Source organism: Dermacentor albipictus, unplaced genomic scaffold (assembly GCF_038994185.2).
Source record: "Dermacentor albipictus isolate Rhodes 1998 colony unplaced genomic scaffold, USDA_Dalb.pri_finalv2 scaffold_21, whole genome shotgun sequence".
NCBI classification, from domain to species: Eukaryota; Metazoa; Arthropoda; class Arachnida; order Ixodida; family Ixodidae; genus Dermacentor; species Dermacentor albipictus.
The window spans coordinates 3,784,536-3,807,158 of NW_027225575.1; the positions used below are offsets into that span (position 1 = coordinate 3,784,536).

Below are 22,623 nucleotides of genomic sequence, written 5' to 3' on the forward strand. Positions count from 1 at the left end.
CGAGAAAAGGGACGTAGCACAGCTACTTCTGAAATCCTATGTCGATGACCTCACATTCAGAGCGAATTAATTAGAAGCAGCGGCGACTCTTTACAAGCGCACGAAAGAGCTGATGGATGATGCTGGCATGCCTTTAAGGAAATGGAGCTCAAGCTGTAGGCAACTAGAACGACTGTTTTACTTCAATGATGCTCTTACCCCTCTAGCCTATGAGAATGCTGGACATCAAGAGAGAGTGCTAGGGATGGGTTGGTCGAAAACAACAGGCGCCTTCATCTACAACCCAGAGAACATCTTTACTTTCTTGGAGAAGGCAAAGGACACTAAGCGTTTTGTCCTCCAGACAGTGTCGAGGATCTACGACCCATTAGGATTTCTCGCACCATACATAGCGCGATGAAAAATGCTGTTTCAGCAGTTATGGGTTTTGAAGGTCGACTGGGATGAAGATCTTCCTAATCGCATTGCGGAAAAATGGCACGACTGGAGAAACGAGTTGATCCATTCGTCAAAAGTCAATGTTCCGTGTCACCTCATGAGCGGAGTTGCAGAACCGCGTGACCTTCAGCTACACGTTTTTGTCAACGCAAGCACAAAAGTGTACGGAGCTTGTGCATACCTTCGTGTAGAAGAAGTGAATGGGAGCGTGGCTAGCACTCTGATTGTAGCCAAATCAAGGATAGCCCCACTGAAAGCTCTATCCTTGCCAAGACTAGAGCTAATGGGTGCGTTAACAGGAAGCAGGCTGTCAAAATATATAGTGGAAACCTGTGAAGATCTAATGCCAAGAGCGCAATGTTTTCTTTGGATTGACGCAAGCATAGTGCTTGGCTGGTTACAGCGAGCACCTTCAACTTTAGACATCTTTGTGAAGAACCGAGTCACAGAAATTCTATCTATTAATTTGGAGTGTAGTTGGTGGCATTGTCCAGGAGAAACCAATCCTGCTGATATGCTGACCCGAGGCGTTTCCTTAGACGCATTGGCTACCGAGGTAGACTGGTGGCAAGGACCAGCTTGGCTGAGTAAAGACTCGAAAAAATGGCCAGCTGTGAAGCATTCACTGCCCCAAATCAACGACATCCTAGGAATAACAGCGACAAAACTAACAATGCTTCACTCTACAGAAAACGCTATGCAGTTAACCCCACTGCTAGAAGCCACGAAGTTCAGTTCACTGCACAAGCTTCTCCGTGTCGCAGCATGGGTGCAGCGCTTTGTCTCCAACGTTAAGTGCAAGATAAAAATAAATAGGAGTTATCTCTGCTGAAGAAATATTGGCAGCTGAGAGATATTGGATCCGGCAAGTCTAAACTGAATTGTTTCCCAAGGAGAGGAGTTGGCTGCTGGAAAGGCAAGGTCCGCCCAGTAATTCATGGGTAGCACAACTACACCCATTTCTCAACGAGAACAGGCTTCTAGCGTCTGAGGAAGACTACAGAACCTCACAGACAGCCGAGACATGAAGCATCCATTGCTACTTCGAAGTCTACATCATTTCACCGAGCTGGTATTTGCGAATGCCCATCGTCGAGTCATACATGGAGGAGTAACAGCGATGATACACAACGTACGCGAACGATTCTGGGTCTCAAGAGCACGACAAGCGGCAAAGAAAGCAATCAATCTATGCCTGCTATGCGTCCATTTTCGTACGAAATCCACTGCGACGCTGTACCCGCAGCTTCCAGTCTGCCGGGTCGAAAGGACGAAACCTTTCCACACTACAGGACTTGATTTTGCCAGACCATTGTATGCAAAGTCGTCCGAGAGCTCCAACAGGAAAATGTACATCATACTTTTCACATGAGCAGTAACAAGAGCATTGCATTTGGAACTGGTCTCGGATATGTCTTCACCTGTGTTCCTGTTGGCATTCCGCCGTTTCATTGCAAGAAGGGGACTCCCAAGTACCATTACTCCGACAATGCCTTAACCTTTAGGAGAATGTTGCGGGAGCTATAAAACATATGGAAAGTACTATGACAAGACGCCTTCCAGGCTTACATTGCAACCATAAAATTCAGTGGAAGTTCATTGTCGAAGCGGCCCCATGGTGGGGAGGCTGGTGGGAACGGTTGGTCGGAACCATAAATATGGCACCCCACAAAGTTTTACGTCGAAGTTGTCTGTGCGCAGAAGAACTTTCAACTATTATTACAGAGGATGAAGCAGTACTCAATTCGCGGCCTCTAACGTATTCTGATTATCAGGCAGGCAGCCTGTAGCCCTCAAGCCAGCGCATTCCCTAGTGGGCCAGCAACTTGCAATGTTACCAGAAGGAAAGACCTTGTTGGACCTAGTAACCAGCCACGATCGCAACGACTATCAGCGACGCTTTCAACATCGACAAAAAATGATGAACGACTTCTAGAAGCGATAGAAACATGAATATTTGCTGCGACTACCATCGGCTCATCGCTCACCCATGCATCACTAAAGAATTTACAGGTCAGTGACATCGTAATAGTCGACATTCCTAACACGCCTAAGTTATTCTGGCCGCTAGCCCGGGTTGAAGATGTGTACCCAGGCACCGACGGATTTGTGCGTGCCTGTTTAATCCGATTACAGGGAGGCAAAGTCTTCATGAGGCCAGTGTAGAAGCTAAATCGTCTAGAACTAGATGTCACCACATTTGATGTCCCGGAGGATGTCGGAGATTAGCAGACGATGAAGAAAAAGAATAGATCGCGGGCTGCTGCCTTCGCGCACATTTATCACATCATGATACTTTTTGTGTTCGTCTCTCGCCATTAAAAGGCTTTGTTAGGTGTCTCATGGCTCCATTTTTTTTTTTTTTTGGCAACACAACCTGTAAGTGGTTGGCGTTCCGCAACAAGCTCCAGCCAAAAAGAGGAAATTTATTATGCTACAGAATAAAGCTACATTTATTTCCCAGGTTGAAAATGGGAGGAAGAAAATGGAGACCGCTGACGAATTTGGAATTGTGTGCAGCTCGATCTCTACAGTTTTGAAAAACAAGGCCTCCCTTCTTGGCGTGCTCAGAAATGGTATGAGTGCAAAGAGCAAACCAGTGATGGCTGCAGCATATCCAGACGTCGAAAAGGCTGTGCTTGCATGGTTTTGTGAACAGCATGCCAACAAAGTGGCACTGTCGGGCGGAGTGCTTAGCAGAAGGCACTAGACTTTGCGTGGATGCTCAGACAATAAATTTAAGGCAAGCCCTGGCTGGTTTAAGTTGTTTGAAAGCTTGCCACAACAAAGGGGCCAAGGACATTTCCAGGGAAGCAGCAGCCGTCAGCCCTGCGGCAACACTGTCATGGCTGCTGACTGACAAAGAAGCACTGGACCAGTACAAGCCCTCGGACATTTACAATGCGAATAAGACGGCCTTTTTGTACGAGATGCTTCTATCGAAAACACTGGACTTAAAAGGATAGAAATGCCATGGGGGAAAACACAGCAAGCGGCATGTAACAACTTTGTTGTGCTCTAACATGGACGGCACAGACAAACAGCCACTGCTTGCAATTGGCAGAAGCAAGAAGCCTTGCTGCTTCAAGGGAAATCGTAGACGGACCGTACAATACACCGTGCGCATGAAGTCATGGATGATCCGAGCCATATTTGGCAGCTGGCCCGAGGCCTTCGATGCCGACATGCGAAAGGCAGGCAGGTCAGTCTGCCTTTTTTTCTATAATTGTAGCGCCCATCACGATGACTTGGAGCTCAGAAATATGCACTTGGTTTCTTTCCCATCAAACTGAACTTCTGTGCTGCAGCTGCTCGATCAAGGTGTCACTTGCAGTATCAAGTGCGCCTACAGAAAGAGGCCAATGCAGCGTATGCTGCAGAACCTCGAGCTCAAGTGTCCCACCAATGTGGACATGTTCATGGTGCTTAAGATGGTGGCCACCGCATCAGTTGCCACGTGTCCAGCCATGATAGCAAATTGTTTTAAGCATGCCAGCGTCACTGCCACTCAGCATGCATCATGCGCTGATCCAGCGGTACCAGAAGATGATTTGCCAGAAGGCGCACCCAATGACAGTGCTGATGGCGCAGTGCCGCCAACACTGACCCACGCATGGGGTGAATTTTGTGCCGTGGCAAATGGAGTTCCAGATGGCCTCAGCGTCAATCAGTTCATTCCTGCGGATGAAGTTGTCAAGGATGAAGAGATGACCGTTGAGGCCATTATTGAGGCGTTGAGGCCATTGAGGCGTTGAGGATGACGTTAAGCCCATAACACCAACAACCACCAATCAAGAGAGGACGACAAACCCTCAGGGTGTGTGGAATTCATTCGTTTGTTGAAGAGCATGACAATGTGGCAATGGACCACTTTTTATAGTGCTAATTCAGAGCAGTCAAATTGCTGCAAGCCAAGGCAAGGCTCAGCAAAGGTAAGCTTACTTTGTTTAGCACAAAACAACAGACACAAAAGAGACTACAGGACAAGGTGTTTGTGTCCGTTGTTTTGCACTAAACGAAGTAATTATGGATTCGCACAAACTAGCCCTCCAAAGGTAAGCTTCCCCACTTTGCGACCCAATTGCAACATTTCAATTCTGGACAAGCGATAACTCTGGCAATTCTTGTTTCATTAAAAAGGTGAACTCTTGTAGAGTGAAACATGACTGTTTCTGATTATTAAATAACAAATTACAAAAAATTTGCTCCAAAGGGTTCTGTTGTCCTTCATTTAAAACTGATGAAGAGCTTCGACAGTGCTTTATTGGACACTGTAAATTCCATATCATTCTGGTACATTAATATTTTTTACATATTTACAGTTTGGCAAATGTGTCGCTTAACTAAGATGAAATTCTGAATGCCATAGGAGCTAAATAATGACCATGAAAAATGCACAAGGAATGTAATCCCCATATTCAGAATTGCCACTTAAGTTGAAGCCCATGCTTGACTTGATTTAGATGACGCCTGGCCTTAACATGCCCAAAGGCGTTCACTGCGTTTCCTTTGGCGTGTTCACAATAGGTGTCACTTAGATCAAGTCAAGCATGGGCTTCAACTTAAGTTGCATTTCTGAATACGGGGGTAAGTGTCAATCATATTCCCATCTCAAATTACCATATTTAATAAAATCTAGGCCAGCCCCAATTCTAAGCCAACCACCGAATGTCCGAAGCCAGAAAAAATAAACTTACCTCGAATATAGGCTGAACAAAAAAGTGAGGACAGCATTCACAAAAACAGCATTTATTTAATATGAACATGTCGAGCTCACTCTACGTCATCACTGCTAGCCTCGTACGCTTGCGGCTGTGGACTGCCGCCCACGCCAGGTGGATGCGCAACAGGCGGGGCCTGCAACGCAACGTTTTCTGCTATCAGACCGCACTCGGTACGCTAGCACATTGGAAACGTGGAAGGACCAACATGTGCCTGCTAGTTAACAGGCACTCTCAGCGTATTTTAATGCGTAAGCATTCTTTGGCGAGTACCGCAGCAAGGTTTGTCTGCCACGCGAAAATGTAATGCCTTGTACCTGCCCAAAAATGCATAATGTGCGACGTTATGATATTTAATCATTATAATAGTGTAAATGCAGATGATTGGTAGCTTTATGAGAAAATTGGTTATTAGACAGAATAACCATGCAGATAAATAGGGTCCGCAGTATTTAAGTGAACGTGACAAACGGAAGCACAGCGTCCCAGTTGGAATAGTCGGCCAAGACATACATGGCAAGCACATTGCTAAGAGTATGGTTGAAACGCTCCGTCAACTCGTTTGTTTGCGGATGGTATGCGCTAGTGGTCTTGTGGATGACGCAACACTCCTTCAAAAGCGATGTCACGACTTCAGATAGAAAAGCGCAGCCTCGATCACCAAGAAGTTCCAGAGGGGCTCCGTGACGAAGAACAAAATGGTGCAGTATGAATGATCCAATGCTTTGGGCAGTGGCAAATGGAAGTGCAGCGGTTTCTGCATAGCGTGCAAGATGATCCACTGCAACAATAATTCAGCGGTTGCCAGCCCCGGTACAAGGAAGTGGACTTTAAAGCTCAATTGATTCCAACGCGATCAAAAGGACGGGACGGACAAGGAAGCGGCTGCAAAGGGGCGGCAGGGGTAGTAGGGACCGACAGCGCTGGCAGTCGAGGCAGCAGCGGACATACTTGCGAATGAACTTGTACATGCCAGACCAGTAATACCAACAATCACAACAAAGTGATGCGCCTGCCGCCATAGCGTCCTAGATGCTGCAACAGTGGCAAGATCAGCGAGAAACTCCAAAAGCGAAGAAATCCACGGGTCTTTGCGCTGCTCAGAGTGCATGTCATCGATGGCAAGTGCTGACAGGACAAAGTTGTGTGGGCAAAGACTGTGCGTGTCAGGTGAAATGGCCGAGCAGGAGAGAGCGTCGGCATCGGTATGCTTGTGTCCAGAGCGGTACACGACCCCGATGTCGTACTCTTGCAAACGGAGCGCCCAGCGTGGGAGGCGGCCAGAGGGATCTTACAATGAGGAGCCAGCACAGCACATGGTGATCCGTTACCACATCAAAGTGGCGGCCGTATAAGTAAGGTCGAAATTTCGTAAGGGCCCAGAGTATGGCTAAACACTCCTTTTCTGTAACGGAATAGTTTAGCTCCTACTGTCAGCATGTGGCTAGCATAAGCAACAACGTATTCCTCAAGACCACATTTGTGTTGGGCAAGAACCGCCCCAAGGCCGACTCCGCTAGCATATGTATGGACCTCAGTTGGGCCAGTAGGGTCAAAATGTCACAAAATAGGAGGAGAGGTGAGCAGATGGCGAAGGGTCGTGAACGCATCATCGCATGCTTTCGACCAGGCGGATAGGGCGTTGTCTCCAGCCAGCAGTTGATTCAGAGGGGCGATGATCATAGTGAAGTTCTTCACAAATCAGGTGAGAAGACTACACCATCTAGGTAGCACACACATGTGTGCCACTTGAGACTGCGCAAGATGCTGTCCATGATACGCTCGATAGTAGCAGGTGCATTACATAGGCCGAATGGCGTGACATTAAATTCGTATAATCCGTCCGGGGTGAGGAAGACGGTTTTCGAGCAGTCGGCCTCTGCCATGGGGACTTATCAATATCCAGACCACAAATCCAAAGAGGAAAAGAAGTCGGCACCTTGCAAACAGTCAAGAGCATCATCTATGCGCGGTATGTGATATAAGTCTTTGCGCGTAATTTTGTTAAGGCGTCTAATCTACGAAGAAACGAATAGAACCATTTTTCTTTTTTACGAGGACGATTGGCGACACCTACGGGCTATGGCACGGCTGGATCACACTACGCCAACGCATATCGCTCACTTGTTTGTCGATGACACAGTGTTCAGAAGCTGAGACACGGTAAGGATGCTGCCGGAGTGGGGCATGCGAACCGGTGCCCATGCTGGGCGATACTGTGCTGGTGCGGGCGAGAGAATGTCGATGGCAGTCGAAGGAGGCGGTAAATTTGCTTAGCAAGCTGATAAGTTGCGCGCATAGTGTGGTTATCAGATCACCGGAGCTTGACGGATAGAAGCACTTTAACAGCGGTCGATTTGCACTGTCGAGGATGGCGAAGCACATCAAATGTGCGTTGTCGGGAGCATCGAAGAGCATTGAAGAATCCACAGTTTGCACGTAACCGAGGCACTCTCCACGATGCAAAGTAATCGGCAAAAAAGACACATTGCACTCACACAACACCACTGCCAGCACTGAGGGCGATGGCAGCAAAGGGCAAGGAAAAGGAACGGCTACCTACGAAGTCACAAGGCGTGAATAGCATGGTTGCGTCACGTGCTGATGCACAAGATACGGAGACGACGGCGGCTCACTGAGGAAGGATACCAGTAACTTCAGCCACAAACATTTTTGTAGATGTCACAGGATCTTGGTCCATGGCTGCATAGGCAAGAAAAGACAACACCACCTCGGCGCTGGCACCGTCAATGATGGCATTGTTTGACAAAAGGAAATCCCAGCCTAGGATAACATCGTGGGAACAGGACGGCAGCACAATGAATTCAATGACATGAAGCGACTCCTCGATGACAACACGTGCAGTGCAGGCTTCCAATGGTTCGACAGGCTGTGTGCTTCACAGTACTCAAGTACAGTGCTCATGGAATGAAACGCAACAGCGAGTATTTGGTAGAACCCAGCATATGTTCAGAGAACTCGAGAGTACCATGTCATGTCGCTATGAATCTGGTCACTAAAGGTGACTCTGACTCCGCTCTAAGTGTACACACCAAAGTTATGTCGATGTGACATGAACTGCAGCCGGTACAAACGAAAGTCTGGGCATTAGTTAGCCCTAAATTGACGCGTTTCATTCCGTGAGCACTGTACACTCAGGAAAGTGATGTCGTTACTTTTCCTATTCGTCGGCAAAGTCCTGCGCGTAACACCGAAATTGCTGCGCCCGTATCGACCAGTGTGAATGTTCGAATTCCTTCGACGTATACTTCAATGATGTTGCAGGGGTTATTTTGAGGCCTTTGGCAAATCGAAGGGGACGCAGTTCTCGCCTCGGGAACTGCGACACTTAGTTTCCCTGAGGTAGAGGGCTTGGCCTGTGTCTCATCGGTGAGATGGAGCGGCGGCATGGGGATGAGGAACGACAAGCATGGTTGAGAACAGGGGTTTCATCCGGCGGCACAGGAGACTGTCGCTGTCGAGGGGCGTAAGTGCTCGTGGGTCAGCATTTATCATAAATAGGCAGCGTACAGTGTCGACAAAAGCGGGCATGGCTCCATCAACGCTGGAGATGCGCCGGGCTAACCTGCGCTTCTTTATTACAGAAAATTTAATTTTTAACTCTTCAGAACAAGCTTATAAGTACTGAATACTATTACTAAAGTACTAAACACTTTCGGGACACCCACAATCTCCATCATGAGCGCGCCGGTACAGCAGCACCGGCACGGCCTGTCAGCAGTCAGCAGCAACATCGACACAACACGGGTACCATTTGCAATTTGGTTCTTCGGTTAGCAGCTGCTACGCATCCCAGTCTCCTCAGCATATTTCTGCGCATCTTCTTTCCTCATCACTTTTGTGTCACAGCTCATCTTCACAATCTTTGCTTTGTACAAAAACAAGGCGAGAACACTAAAGGGCAACAACGAATAATCGACGCCAACATGCAGTGTACGAAGCGGTACACATGGTGGCCATCATTACAATAAATACGTCTGTATTTGGTTAAAGTAATGCCTTTACTACATGTGCATTTTGTTTTGACGTTTCTAAGTATTAGGAAAAATACATATTGCTGCAAAAGATATGACATAAATTTATTATAAGATGCATTTGGGCCATATATTTTTATTACTTTTGAGGCGATAACAGCGCTAAGGATACGTTGCGGTTTCGGTTAAAAGCTTCAACGCAGACCATCTGGAGACCGTGTAGCACAGACACATGTCCCTTGAACTAATGTGCCTTTGAAAGCTCCATGCTCCTTAACTTCAAAGGACCTTTGGCATGCTCGTGTGACTGGGGTATTAGTTTGACACGTTCGACTCGACTGCCGGCTACGTGCTACTTCCATGCTTCCTCAGTCGTCATGAGTGCTCCAGGCCCACTAAACATTCGGCGCTCGTTCACAGCTAACAGCGTTCATGAGAGCTGCCATCCTTTACGCCAAAGAAGCAAATCACTGCGCAGCGGGCCGCAAGTTCAACGTTTCTGAACGGGTGGTGCAAGAGTGGCAACTGCAGCGAAGCAAAATTTTCACCTGTGACGGCAAGCAAAGAATTTCCCATGGGCCGAAGTCGGGACGCTTTCCCGAGCTGTAGGCCATGCTTGCGGCATACGTCGTTGAAATGCGTGATCGGTCCCTGCCAATGAAGTGCGACATAGTCATGAAACAAGCCCAGATCTTCACCTTTTAAGGACCTGCTCCGCCGTGAGTACGAGTGTCTGGTGGCAGAAGACCGCAAAATTATGCCAACCAGACCTGTCAAAAGAGTCTCCCTGACAGCTGTGTGTGGTTGGGTGCATTCGGCGTGGGCTGCTGTTCCACAAGATGTCGTGGTGCGGTCGTTTGCCAAACATGGAATTTTGCTGGACGACGATGCGCTGTGGGACCGTAGCAGCGATTACGATGGCAGCACTAGTGAGGACGATGGCACAAATGAAGATGAGTAGTCCAGTGACCATGCCAGCTACTAATAAATTTTCGTGATGGAATGCACCCTCATGTATGCTTTTTTTTTTTCCTGTCACACGCGATATAAAGCGAGGGGGGGGGGGGTCACTTACATTCAAGTCGACTTACAATCGGCTAAATACAGTACACCTATGCATGCAGTGCATCGTCATGCTTTACAGACAGAAAAACAGACAGACGGACGGACGGATGGACAAAGTTCCAAGGGAAGAAGCCCTAGAATGCTTACACATTGATATAGGTATGCCAGGAGTACCTAATAACTACCGGGCATATCTTGGCGCTTCCACGTTTCCAGTGCGCTTACATATCCAACATGGTCTGCTAGCAGCAGGCGTTACGCTGCAGGCCCTGCTCCTCGCGCAACAGTCATGCGAGGAGGGGGGGTTATCAGCCATGCCTGGTTATTCTGGCCACCAACAGATGACGCCACAAGCAGCCATGCTTCTCCTTGCTGCCAGTTGCTGGCGCTCTAAGCAGCCTCTGCAGAGCACAGGCCACACGCTCGCGTTTCCCCTTCATAAAGGACCACCCTGTACGCGTCGAAATGCAGCGCAATCTCGGTGAACAGATCCCCCCTGTTCATTGCGGCACATGCAAAAAGCGTCTTCCGTTGCTCCCTCCAACGACAGACGTTTTTTTATAGATGCTGAACTTCCGCCCGGCTTGAGCGTTTGGCGATGCCTCTGCAGCTAACACAATTTTCATTTGAATGATATCGCCACACAACACGCCAATATGACACAGGTCAAAATGGCGTCGTCACTCGTGTACTTCAGTTGGCTACTGGCGCGGCTAGTAACAACTGCAATACCGACTTTTCTAGATGGTGCTAGCTATGCACCATATTTATCATTTTCAATTACAAACTGGCACGTTTTTCAATATCCTTGAATCTAAGCCGACCCTAGAGTTTTGTATACGATTATTTGAAAAAGCTATGAGCCAAGATTAGAATAAGTACGGTAAAAGGAAGTCTGAAGAGCAAAGTTTCAAGCCATTCGACTCTCAAAATGATTGCAGTGCCACTAATGCTGGTGCACATTTAGCGGACATTAAGCATTTCTACTGGCACCAGCTGGTGCTGCACCACTCGACATTAATGCACAGCAGGAGAACAAGCCAGATCCGGTACCAATGCTGAAATGTCGCATGTCTCGCCAGCCAACAGAGAAATGCAGCATGTCCAGACATGTTCAGACTTGAAGCCTTGCTCCACATCAACTCCAAGTGACTATATGTCAGCCAATGCCAACATACATGCTGAATGTGGTTGAATATGCAAATGTGAATATACGAAGTTTCAAGATGAGCAAAGTTACAAGACGCCCACTGGCCCCGCAAGGAGCCTATCCAAAAAACAGCCAGTAATATAATTCTCAGTCACTTTTGCATGCATCAGCACCGGACACATCGGCCTCTATGGGCACAAGGTTAGTGGCACTGTCCCAATACGATGTACATGCTATGCGCCGAGTGAACCTGATTGATCCTAATGAAATATTTTAATCCAATCATCCGAGCATAAACTGTTCCAGACATCTAAAAAGCTGATGTTGCTACTTTCTGCATCAATGAATTCCGGACACTTTCAAAAACCGTAACTATAGAACAGTGCCATTGTCACGCCATTAGCAGATGCCCAGGAGTGAAGCAGCATTTACGCTACACCTTTGCATGAACATGAAGCTAGCATCCCTATCAAGCTGTGATCTCACTGAAACACTGTGGGCTCACATGGTGGCTTCCCTTGGCGCAGCACATGGTCTGATTACGCCTGCTCAAGTGTGCAGACCATCTTGCTCAAGGTCACGTTTAATATGCTGAGACCACATTAATATGTCACTGACAGCACCCTAAATGAGAGGAGAAAATATAGATCGACTCCTGGGACTCCCGATCACCGCTGCTGCATGAGGCCACAACGAAGTGGCAGCAAGCAGCCGAACAAGCCCATGTGAGCAGTGAGAGAAAGGGGGAAAGATAAATGGTGAGTGCTAAGTAAAAAGCAAGTGCAAGCGACGTTGTCGGCAACGTCGCTTGCACTTGTTGCCTCGTTGCCTTTTTTCCAGTATTTTTCAAGTTGCAATTTCAAGATATCCGGGGTCTGGCACAAGAACTTTTAGAGGTAGGAGGTGAAAAACACATGGGTTGACACCACGCCCAGAAAAAAATGTTGACTTCATCAATATTTTGAGATATCCGAGTTACAAGTGAACAAGGGTTTACTGTATACTATAAATGCAAATATGATTCTGTTCCCACATTTATTCTTAGTAAATGACTTCTAAAAATTACCTATGACAACTGTGCTTGCCACATTTCTCTTGCAAACCTGACTCTTACTGCATATTGTCACATGTGTTTGTCCTGCATTACTTTTGCTGCATTTAAACAGTTGCGATTCTTCAGCCCAAAATACAAACATGGTGTCAGATTGTTATAACATCACAAGCTAACACAAAAGGTCCACGAGATCAGACATACAGTATGGATACTGTAAAGCACTTTCTCCAATTGTGTCAACAACCAGTTGATCCAGAATGCTTGGTCCTGATTCAACTGTCATAAAAAGGGGGCCAACTATTAGCCACAGAATTTCGATCTGCCAATTGCCAGCTGTAATCACCACATCACTGCTGGCAAGTTTCATTTTTCTTCACCAAGAAAGAATGTCGGAATGCCGTGTGTGCATTTATCAAGTTCCTTGTCACATGCCTGCTTTACCCCTTCAACTAACGACATCATGGTACTTATATGTCTAGCAATTTTACTAAACACCCTATTTTAAAGTGCTAATCTGCATTAAAAAATAATGTCAAAGGGTACTCACAGTGACAGCAGATCCAGAAGCATCTGTTGAAGATCCAGCAGACCTCTCGGGGCTCCCATTTGAAGGGCCATTAGATGTGGGCACGGTGTTATCTGCACACAAGGGGATCTAGTCAAGGGAAGAAAAACTACTGGCATGCGCTTTTTTCCTGCAGAATAAATGTAAATTACAGAAATAATAGACAGCACTGCCACATTCCTTTTTTTCCCACCCTAGCTGCCCTTCTCTAACAGTTTACAGCCACCAATGTACCAAGAACGGTGGATCAGCGGTCAAACAATTTCAGGATAATACAAGGGGCACAACTATACACAACAAAAAGGCAGGCGCCTCAACAATTAAAAAAAATTAATTCTGTGGCTTTATGTGCTAGAATCATGATCCAATTATGAGGCAAGCTGTTATGAAGGACTCCGGATGAATTTTTACCATCTGGTGTTCTTTCACGTACACCCACTGCATGGTACACAAGCGTTTTTGCATTCTGTCCCCATGCTCCAACAATTCCGAACAATAAAACACTCAATTTGTGTGCTGATGCTTCACTGCAAATCAAACTTTTCGCCCAACTAAGCTGAAGCTAAGTTACAGGCTACTCCATAATACTTTTGGAATACAGAATATGTTGCATGTCTCATGACTACAGCAAGATGCATTTTGGGGCTAGTTGGTGCACATTTAAGGGAAAGTTTTCTGTGCAAACAAGTACACTAGAAACAAGAACAGAAGCGATATACAGTAAAAGCTCGTTAATTCAACCTCAAAGGGGACCACAAAATTGTTCAAATTAAGTGGAATTCGAATTAGCAAGCAGGCACTAGAATGAATGGCCATCGCGCCACGCTGTGCAGGTAGAACCCAAAGAAGCCACCTCTGGACAGGTTATAGCAAATTAGGCACTACTACAGGTTTGTGGCAGGTGATTTCATAAATTAGGGTCATGGAGCTCGAACAGCAAACAGTGAACGAAATTATATGATGCTATTTTATCATCATGACCAACATCAGCCTACTTTCCGTCCACTGCAGGACAAAGGCCTCTCCCTGCGATCTCCAATTACCCCTGTCCTGCGCCAACCAATTCCAACTAGCACCCGCAAATTTCATCACACCACCTAGTTATCTGCCATCCTGCTATTTATGCTATTTACTTACAGGACAGGGTTAACGCAATCAAAATTAAAATTAATCGGTAAAATGCATATGCTTGCGTTTTTTCTGTCTGCAACTCCACGAGCATCGCTTGCAGCTTGTCTGAGAGCTCCAGCACAGCTCCCGAATTCTCATCTGCTGAGAAATAATGTGCTGCAACATCCAGTGCCGACACTGCTTCGCGTACACTTAAGGGTGGCAACGGATTCGTTGCCTTCATCGAACTCGTCACCACTGTCCGCCGTGTTCGGCACACGCGAGCCCTGCGACATCTGCTCACAGCAAGCAGCCTCTATTATGACAGCGCCACTCAAAGATCCGCCATCTCCACATCGCTGTCCATGTCCACATAACTCTTAAAATCAATGCCCTCTGACAGAGCAGCGTAGCCAGGGTCGAGCATGACGAAGTCATCTTCACAAGAAGACTAAGTTGCAGGCTTCTGGAGCGTTGCTGAAGCCACACTTGCGAAACAATTCGCAACAGTCTCCTGCTTGATGAAATTCGACGATGTCGCGAGCATGTGAATACCACTGAGCAGATCGACATCTTAAGACTTTCCACTGTCCAAAGAAAATAGGAGGTGACGCCTGTACAAAGTCTTCAGGTTTCGGATTACTCCAAGATCTATAGGCTGGAGCACAGCAATCGTGTTTTTCAGCAAAAATGCCAAGCCGATTGCCTTCAGCCCACTGACATCGTAGTGCACTGAACAGTTGTCTATGAACATGAGAACATTTCTGTTCTGTGCTGCGAATTCCCTGTCAAGTGCGCGCAACCAGTCAGCGAAGATCTCCCACGTCATCCACGACTTCTTGCTTGAAGTATAATCGACAGGGCGCATCTTGATGCCTTCAAAGCAGCGAGGCTTTGCTGCCTTTCCAGTCACGAGCAAGTGGCACTGTTCATTGCTTGTCGCATTCGCGCACATGATCCTTTTTTTACTCCTCTTACCACCTGCACAAGCATTGCCTTTGTAAGTTAGGGTCTTGTTCAGGAGCACCTTGAAGTAAAGCACCGACTCGTCGGCATTAAACACATCGTTGAGCGAGTAACCAGCGAGGTGCTCCTTAAGTTCAACGAAGATTCACTGTTCACACGCTTCTTGGTTGACCTCGGCAGCTTCCCCACGCACATTTCTGTTGCACATAGCTGTCGCAGCAGCGTGCGCACGCGCTACTCGAATGGCACAGGCACATGCAAGAAAGACAGAGCGCGCGCATGCGCCATGGAAACAGATGTTCGCCCCAGCCGTGAAGTTGCGCTCTCAGACACAGAGATGGCGCTAGCCATGTAAACCAGGGTCTGTAAACAAGGGCTCCCAGTTCGAATTAACCATTGTGGATACTGACGCATTCGAATTATCAGGAGTTTTCCCCTGTTGAAATACACAGGGCTGTGCCAGGACCAGGGCATCAGTTCGAATTAACTGTAAATTCGAATTAACCGAGTTTGAATTCACGAACTTTTTCATGCGCAGAGCATCATCAAACTAGGCTCCCACGTAATTAAAGAGTTTTCACAGCAGATTTCAAACATGCCATTACTTTTTGTGTAGCTGTTAGTATAGTGTGAGTTATGTGATGCACAATGGCAAAATAGTCATCTTTGTGGGCACCCTTTTATGTACTAAATTTTCGAAGCATTGTGGTGTAGCTTGTTTAGCTTATTGTAGATCACAAAGGGCCAATATCTAGCCTAATAGCTTGTGCAATAACTGGAACTATGCAAAAAGAATAGAGCATTTCGACTTTTTTCCCCCTCGATTACCTGAAATATACTTTTGCAACTACTGCTGGGAGATATTACAATTGCAAGTACGTATCAGCACTGTACCTATCTTCAGGAGTATTTATGCCAAACTTCATTGGTATAACAATTCCAAATGTAAAAGGTTACTTCATGTGACTGTGAAAAAAATTTGTTGACGGGTCCTGATGTTTTTTCATAGTTGGAGTGATTGTAGATGCTCTTTGAAGAGGTATCAGCACTTAGTGGTCTACAAAGAGCTAAATAAGCTAAAGAACAATCACATATTTGAAATCTGCTTGCAATGCTCTATAAATGAGTGGATTTTCAAATCTATAATACAAATGTTTAAAAAACAATTTTTCGAGCAGTGTTTCCCCTTAAGCAGATACACAGGCTGGACACTCGTACACAGTCGCCTTTCTCGTGAATAAAAATTTCCCCTATGTACCTGTTAATTCACATAACAATAAAGCTCAGTATGTCCCTTGCACTCACTTGGTCGTGGTGTCTTTTGATCATCCCCATCATTATCAGCTGCCACGCGTGCCCAGCACGATGGACTGTTGTTCATCTCCTGTTCTAGCTTCCACAGCTCCTTCTGCACGACACGCTTCAGCAGTGGGGCCACACACAGCCGACTCGGCAACAGCACTGCGGTGCGGCGTCCACCATCGCCCAACGCCCAGCGGATGCCCTCAGCACTCCCAGCTGAGGAAGACAAAAGCAACACGGTAAAGTTGACTGCTTTCAGCATTGAAGGATATGCTAAAAGAAAGTACCTCATGCAGCTTGGTAGGTTCAACTTCTGAAATAGTCAACAAGCAACTTTCACAGAGAGTATAAGTTACCTTTTAGCACAGCACAAGTTCATAAGACATTGTTCAATTAAAAAAATAGCTCCTATTGATACCACAAACTATGACAGCAACTGGTGACATGACTAGTGTTCCAAGAGGAATGAACAAGGTGGTTCTAATCTTTCAGAAGAGATTTCTACTTTGTATGTCATCCTTATTGTGTTTTGAAGAGTTCCTCATAAGGAATACTGCATCAGGATAACCCAATTTTATGTTTGCCTTTAGCATATCTTTAATTCACCTCTACAAAAGCAGCGCTTGCATTTTTTTTTAAGTTTACGCTCTCTCTGTCTCTCGTTAAACCATAGTTGACCGGAGCTCGGAAAAAGTATGTACTAAACAGTTGTACTGCTTAACCAAATAGCGTGAGATCGCCCACTTACCCGTCAAAAATGGAACTACGAGAGAGTGCGATGAAAAGGCCAAAAACCTGCAGTATTTATTCACTTCGGGCGACAAAAGTATGTTATTTTTCTTTGATGCCGTGGCGGGCTAGCAGCGACGGCAGCGGCAGCCTCAAACTCACTCAAGCTACGAGCCAGCTTTTCTGTCGGCACCTTCTCGGCAAACGCGCATGAGGCTGACATAATGCGCAGCATCTGCCACTGTCGGGCCTGGATCACCCATGTCATCCGTGTCATCCCCATCACTGTCCTTAGGCGACACTTTGGCAATAACAGAGGCAACAATGCTGAAAAGTCAAACCTCATAGCCAACATATTTTCGAGGTCGCAGCAGCTTTGCCGACGAACTTCTCCTTCACATTCCAAATGCAACACACCATAGTAAGAGCGTGTGCAAGAAGAGGAAATCTGGGGGCCTTTGCTCCTTGAATATACTACGACTCTGCCTAGGCACTACGGTTAGCGCGTGTTGCGTGCATTTGTCCCCTAGACATGCCAGCATTGCTGAGTGGGGTCGAGTTTATTTATGCACCGATGCTGGCTGCCCGCGCGATGAGGCCGTATGCACGGACACCCCATTTGGTGATCACTGCGTCTGAAGGGGCAAGGTTCTGACTGGTGTACAAGTCGCGGGTTGCTTTGTTAGTCGCGACGATAGATTGGATTTTTTACAAGCACTGCTCCAGGAGGACACATGTAAGTGGCAAACGAAGGTTATGACAAGGTTAGCAAGCAAAGGTTAGCAAGCAAAGGTTATAATAAAGCAGGTGGCACAGGATCTCCAGGGCACCCACCCAAGGGGTAGCGGGGGGCTTGCCGAGGCCTGCACATGCCATTGGCGTATAAGATCGGCTGTCCGCTGTCGCGGAGAGCTAATTTTTTATGCGAACACCCCCTGGCATGCTTCGGCCCCCAGGGGCTGCCCTGCTTCCAGCTTTGGGGCTCCTGTTGCCGCTTTGGTGCTCTGGAAGCGCCGCCAATAATGTGAAATAATGACACATTGTTACAATTAGCAGAAAACATGATTGAATAAATATAATTACGTGTAGCCACCAACTTGCATCACCATACGCGCGAGAAAGCTATGATCCGCCACGACTAACTTAGCATGAGCGCTGCAGGCACAAGACAGTCTGTCCGACATAGCGGTCGCCAAATCGGGCGTCAGTGCCCGCTTCTTCCCCTATTTTGCAGTGCCAGCAGCCAGCGTCTGAGCGTAAACAAACTCGACCCTACTATGCAATGCCGGCACGCCTAGGGACAAACGCCTACAACATGCGCTAGCAAACCACAGAAGAAACCTCCTTGGTAGTGCCTAGGCAGAGTCATATATTCAAGGAGCAAAAGCCCCCAGATTTTCTTACTCGCGCCTGTGCATAAACGGCTGGCGATCCCTCAAATGAACGTCTCACGACTCTGGCCTGGCGCTGAAATGATGTTGATGTGGCTTCACCCTTTCAAGCACCCTCTGCGTCTGCACTTGGAGATCTCTGAGGCCTGTTGTTCTGCCGGGACGACGCACTGCCATGATTTCGCGACAGAAAGTGGAAACATTACGTGTTAACCGGTACGTACGCAATAAGCTGGTACGGTTTATGCGGATACAAAATGCATTATATTCAATGGTCGCTAAGTCTGGAATTTGACTAATAGTGTTAGAACAAAACTACTGTTTAAGCAGGTACGGTTTAACGAGATTTTACTATACTTCAAGCAGGATAGAGGCTGACAACGCTAATGCCTTCCAAAGCACACGAGACATCTAACAAATGTATATCGTCACCAGTCAGCATAGCCCAAGCTTACAGCAGCTACAGCAGCTTGCACTTGTTTCCATGAAATTAGATCCCAAAGCTGCAGCTGGTCAACAAAAGATGCCATAGCAGAAATGCAAGCACCACAGCTGAGAAATTAACTCTCTCAAAAGCACAGAACTACAAAAAATCTGCAATGAAACTGCCCATGCCAGCAACAGCACCATAACACAAAGCCAAGCAGGGAGAGAAAACAGTTTTCAGTAGCACATGCTGTGATTCTATGTCAACAAATTCAACACTCCTCTCGAAGCATGGTGTGTCCAGCTTCTACCTTGGCTCGGCACCAGCATGCTGGAACAAGGGAGAGCATGCGCACCTCGGAACACACACGACCATAAACAAGAGCTGGGCTGGACATGTAGTGTTAGCCAGCATTAATAAGCGCACATCTGTTATCGTTCATTATGTCCCGTTATTCTCACGGACTTTTTTTGTTTTATTGAAATGTATATTAGGAGAGGCCTTCTTACCGGAATGCATCAGCACGTTTCAGTTACACACTCAAACTGCCGTGACACATCTTGGCCAGCAATGGTTCTCTATAGCCACTATGTCACCCTAGTGTGTCAATGTCACTCAACACCTAGCTTAGCTGACGATACACCATTTTACAACCACAAAGATGCAAACCTCTGGTGGACAGCAGTGGCAACCCTAAGGAGCACAGGCAAATATGAGAAAAAACAACTGTTGCCAATCTCTTAGGATCCATTTAAGTTCCCCTGGAATCTTCCTCAAATAGCAAAGCAAATGTCATCAAACCCATAGAACACCAAATTTAGGATTACGCAAAATGAAGAGCTCAGTTGCTTGAGCATGTATGTAGTCTGCATGTCTGAAAAACAATCGAAGAAACACTCCACCACAGTTTCAGCGCAGACAGTTTCTTCTGCATGGATAGACTGCTGTAGTGGAAAGCCAATGATGTGCTCCTGGTTACTTCATTTTTATGTCTTCTATGTCGTCCAATTTTGTTTGCACTGCCTTTGTCAAGTCTGACTGTTTCCTAGCTCATCACACCTTCTTTAAATCTGATGTTTTACTGGTTAATAAATTTACTAGGGGGTGCGCAATGGCGATTTTTGAGACCCAATCGAATACGAATTGAATAATGCCAAATGCGAATTGAATATCAAATACCTTTCAAATAGCTTTCGAAAAATGAATAGCAGTTATCACACCTAATATAATATGGTGTTCACATCTCAGTATTCTTAAAGTTAGCACGTTTTGGTCATTACACGATATGTTATGAAGTGTTGCTTATAAAATGCATAAATGGAGCATGTGGGGATGCCAGACTCTCGCGCGTCCCCAGATATCTTGTTTTCCCCCATCTCCTGCAAACCCGCTTCGCCGCGTGGCCTGCGTGACGCCCGCGGCGGTCGATGTGGTTGAAGCGGAGCGCGAGAGATGCCACAAGTGTTGCGCTGCTAAAGGCGCCGACAGGCGGGGTTACTCGGGTGCCGAGAGACAAGGCGCTTCCTCTCTTGGGGGTTCGGGAAGCAAGCAGGACGGACGTGCCGTGCTGCGCGTGCGCCGACCCATGCTTCTGCGAGACCGTCTCGCGTGGCCGCCTTGGAATGCACCACCGTTCGCGTGACAGTACGCGCGAATGACCAGGGCAAACGAATGGGGCGAACATATTCGCTCCCTATGCGGTCGCGGTGAGTCGGACTTCTAGATTTGTCGCGCGCCCATCGGCATGTTTTGTGACTAGCAACTCGGCTGGCAGGCATTGATCTATGAAAGGTGCAATAAATGCCCTTGTGACTGTTTGCACTACTGTGTTGTCATTCCTTTGTCCCAAGAGCATGGGAGGAGAACCCCACAAGCATTAGAGGCAAACTAGTAGTTTTTTCACATGTACAGCGCTCTTCAGAGAGTCTGAATGATCGCTGTACAGCCTATAAGGTGTGGCTACCTAAGTGATCTAGATAACTATGTTTTAACCTTTCTAAATTGCCTTGCAAGAATTGTGATTAATCAGTCATTCGATGAAAAACCCTGCATCAAACGTTATTAATTGATTAAAAGCTAAAATGATGAATGATTAATCGACCATCCCTAGTACAAGGACTACAGAAATTCCAGACGCCTTACAGTGCGCTGCATGATAATGTGGACTCTGACTGACCAGTTGCGTACTTTGGCCACCGAGTCAAGCAAAAATCTTGAGACGTTGCCGATTTGGTCATCAGTGCCTCCACAAAACAAATTAGCATAGCCTAGTTGATCTAGTAGTCATCAATGAGAATTTAGTACATGCATTGACGGTACTTTCATCTATCTGTAGCAACAGCATGACAATGGTTGAGGATACGGGCTGAAATTTTGTAGCACTGACTTCCGTTTGATTCTATGCCACTCTTACCCCCACACCGTTATTGATCAGTTGATCCTGTTAACGCATGCAGAGCGTCACTCTGACCACTTATGGTGTGAAAAAAGCATGAAAAAGAATAACATACAGTAAAAGATCGTTATTCCACAAATTGTCAATTCGAAATTTTGGATAATTTGACTTAGCCACCACGGTCCATCCAACGATATATTGAAAGCAATGCTGGTCTCACTGCACGGGCCACACAGCGTTGCTCTTTCTATCGGCGGCCCTTTGTTTAGGCCTCACTGGAGAGAGTGACTGTGCTTGGCAAGGCATGGCTAACGCCTCTATTGTAAGTTGGTTCTCTCCCTCTCTCAAGACCAAGATAAAAATGCAGACATGGCATTGCATTTTTGTTTCTTTCTTCCTTTCTTTTTTCATGTTACATCTTAGAGGCTATTTGCTAAGAAGACTTAGAGGCTATCTGCCGAGAAGCAGCACCAGCTAATGTCTAAACATGGCAGCCGTGATGTTTATCGGCGCTCACAGTACCAAAAACCATAGCCTTTGAGATTCGTAGCTGTTATTCAAAAAGAAATCATCGCTGGTATATGTGTTTCGATGCCATCTATATACGATACATGGAACTCTGCAGCGTGCAGCCGGTGCAGCTGCAAGAGTACAATGGAGACCAATGTCGCAGCAGGTTCTGGTGTGTTTCGCAAGTGCCTTTTAGAACTCTGCTCTTGTTCCTGTGGCGAGCGTTGGCGGCGCAAAGGTGTGTTTATAGTCCCGACATTTTCAGCGCACGTCATTTGCGGCTAGTCATGCTACACCACTTGTGCTACGCCAGCAAAAATGCCGTCTTCTCTGTAGTACTTTGACGAGCGTGTCGTCAGCTGCTCTTTTCAGATCATGCGCAGAACGATCCCCAAACCGCGCGCCGCTTTGAACGGCTGTCTGCAACCATTGGCAAAGCGGCGTAGGCACCTTTATTCCTCACGCCATGCATTGTGGATTGGCACAGTCGGCGCAACGAACACACGGATTGAGCAAGAGCTATCTCAACGTCGGGCACATCGGACCGTGTTGGCTGTGTCCAGTTAATTTGATTGCACCAGTGTGTTGAACTATAGACCTTGCGGTTTCTCACCAACATGACGTCGCGTGTGCACACGCACGCTCGCGCTACGTTGGACTATATATGCGCCTTAACCGAGCAATTTGTCTTCAAATTTTGCATAATTCAAATTTTCATAGCATCACTGTGGAACTTGAATTAACGAGCTTTTACCGTACAGCAAAACTATGTTAATTCAACTCTCATTAATTCAGAAAATCGGGC

At 46.7% G+C, this 22,623-nt stretch overlaps 1 protein-coding gene across 10 annotated transcripts in view; it reads right to left on the bottom strand.

Annotated features, from left to right (window-relative positions):
• LOC135918736 (AN1-type zinc finger protein 4-like) overlaps positions 1 to 22,623 on the bottom strand; it is a 136,613-nt gene that overhangs the window by 14,037 nt on the left and 99,953 nt on the right. For all 10 annotated transcript variants that reach the window (XM_065452389.1, XM_065452385.1, XM_065452388.1 and 7 more), the window contains 2 exons: positions 16,370 to 16,582; positions 12,971 to 13,062 (listed from right to left, as the gene is read on the bottom strand). In XM_065452389.1, coding sequence (XP_065308461.1) covers positions 12,971 to 13,062; positions 16,370 to 16,582 — 305 coding nt within the window. The remainder of the gene's footprint in view (positions 1 to 12,970; positions 13,063 to 16,369; positions 16,583 to 22,623) is intronic.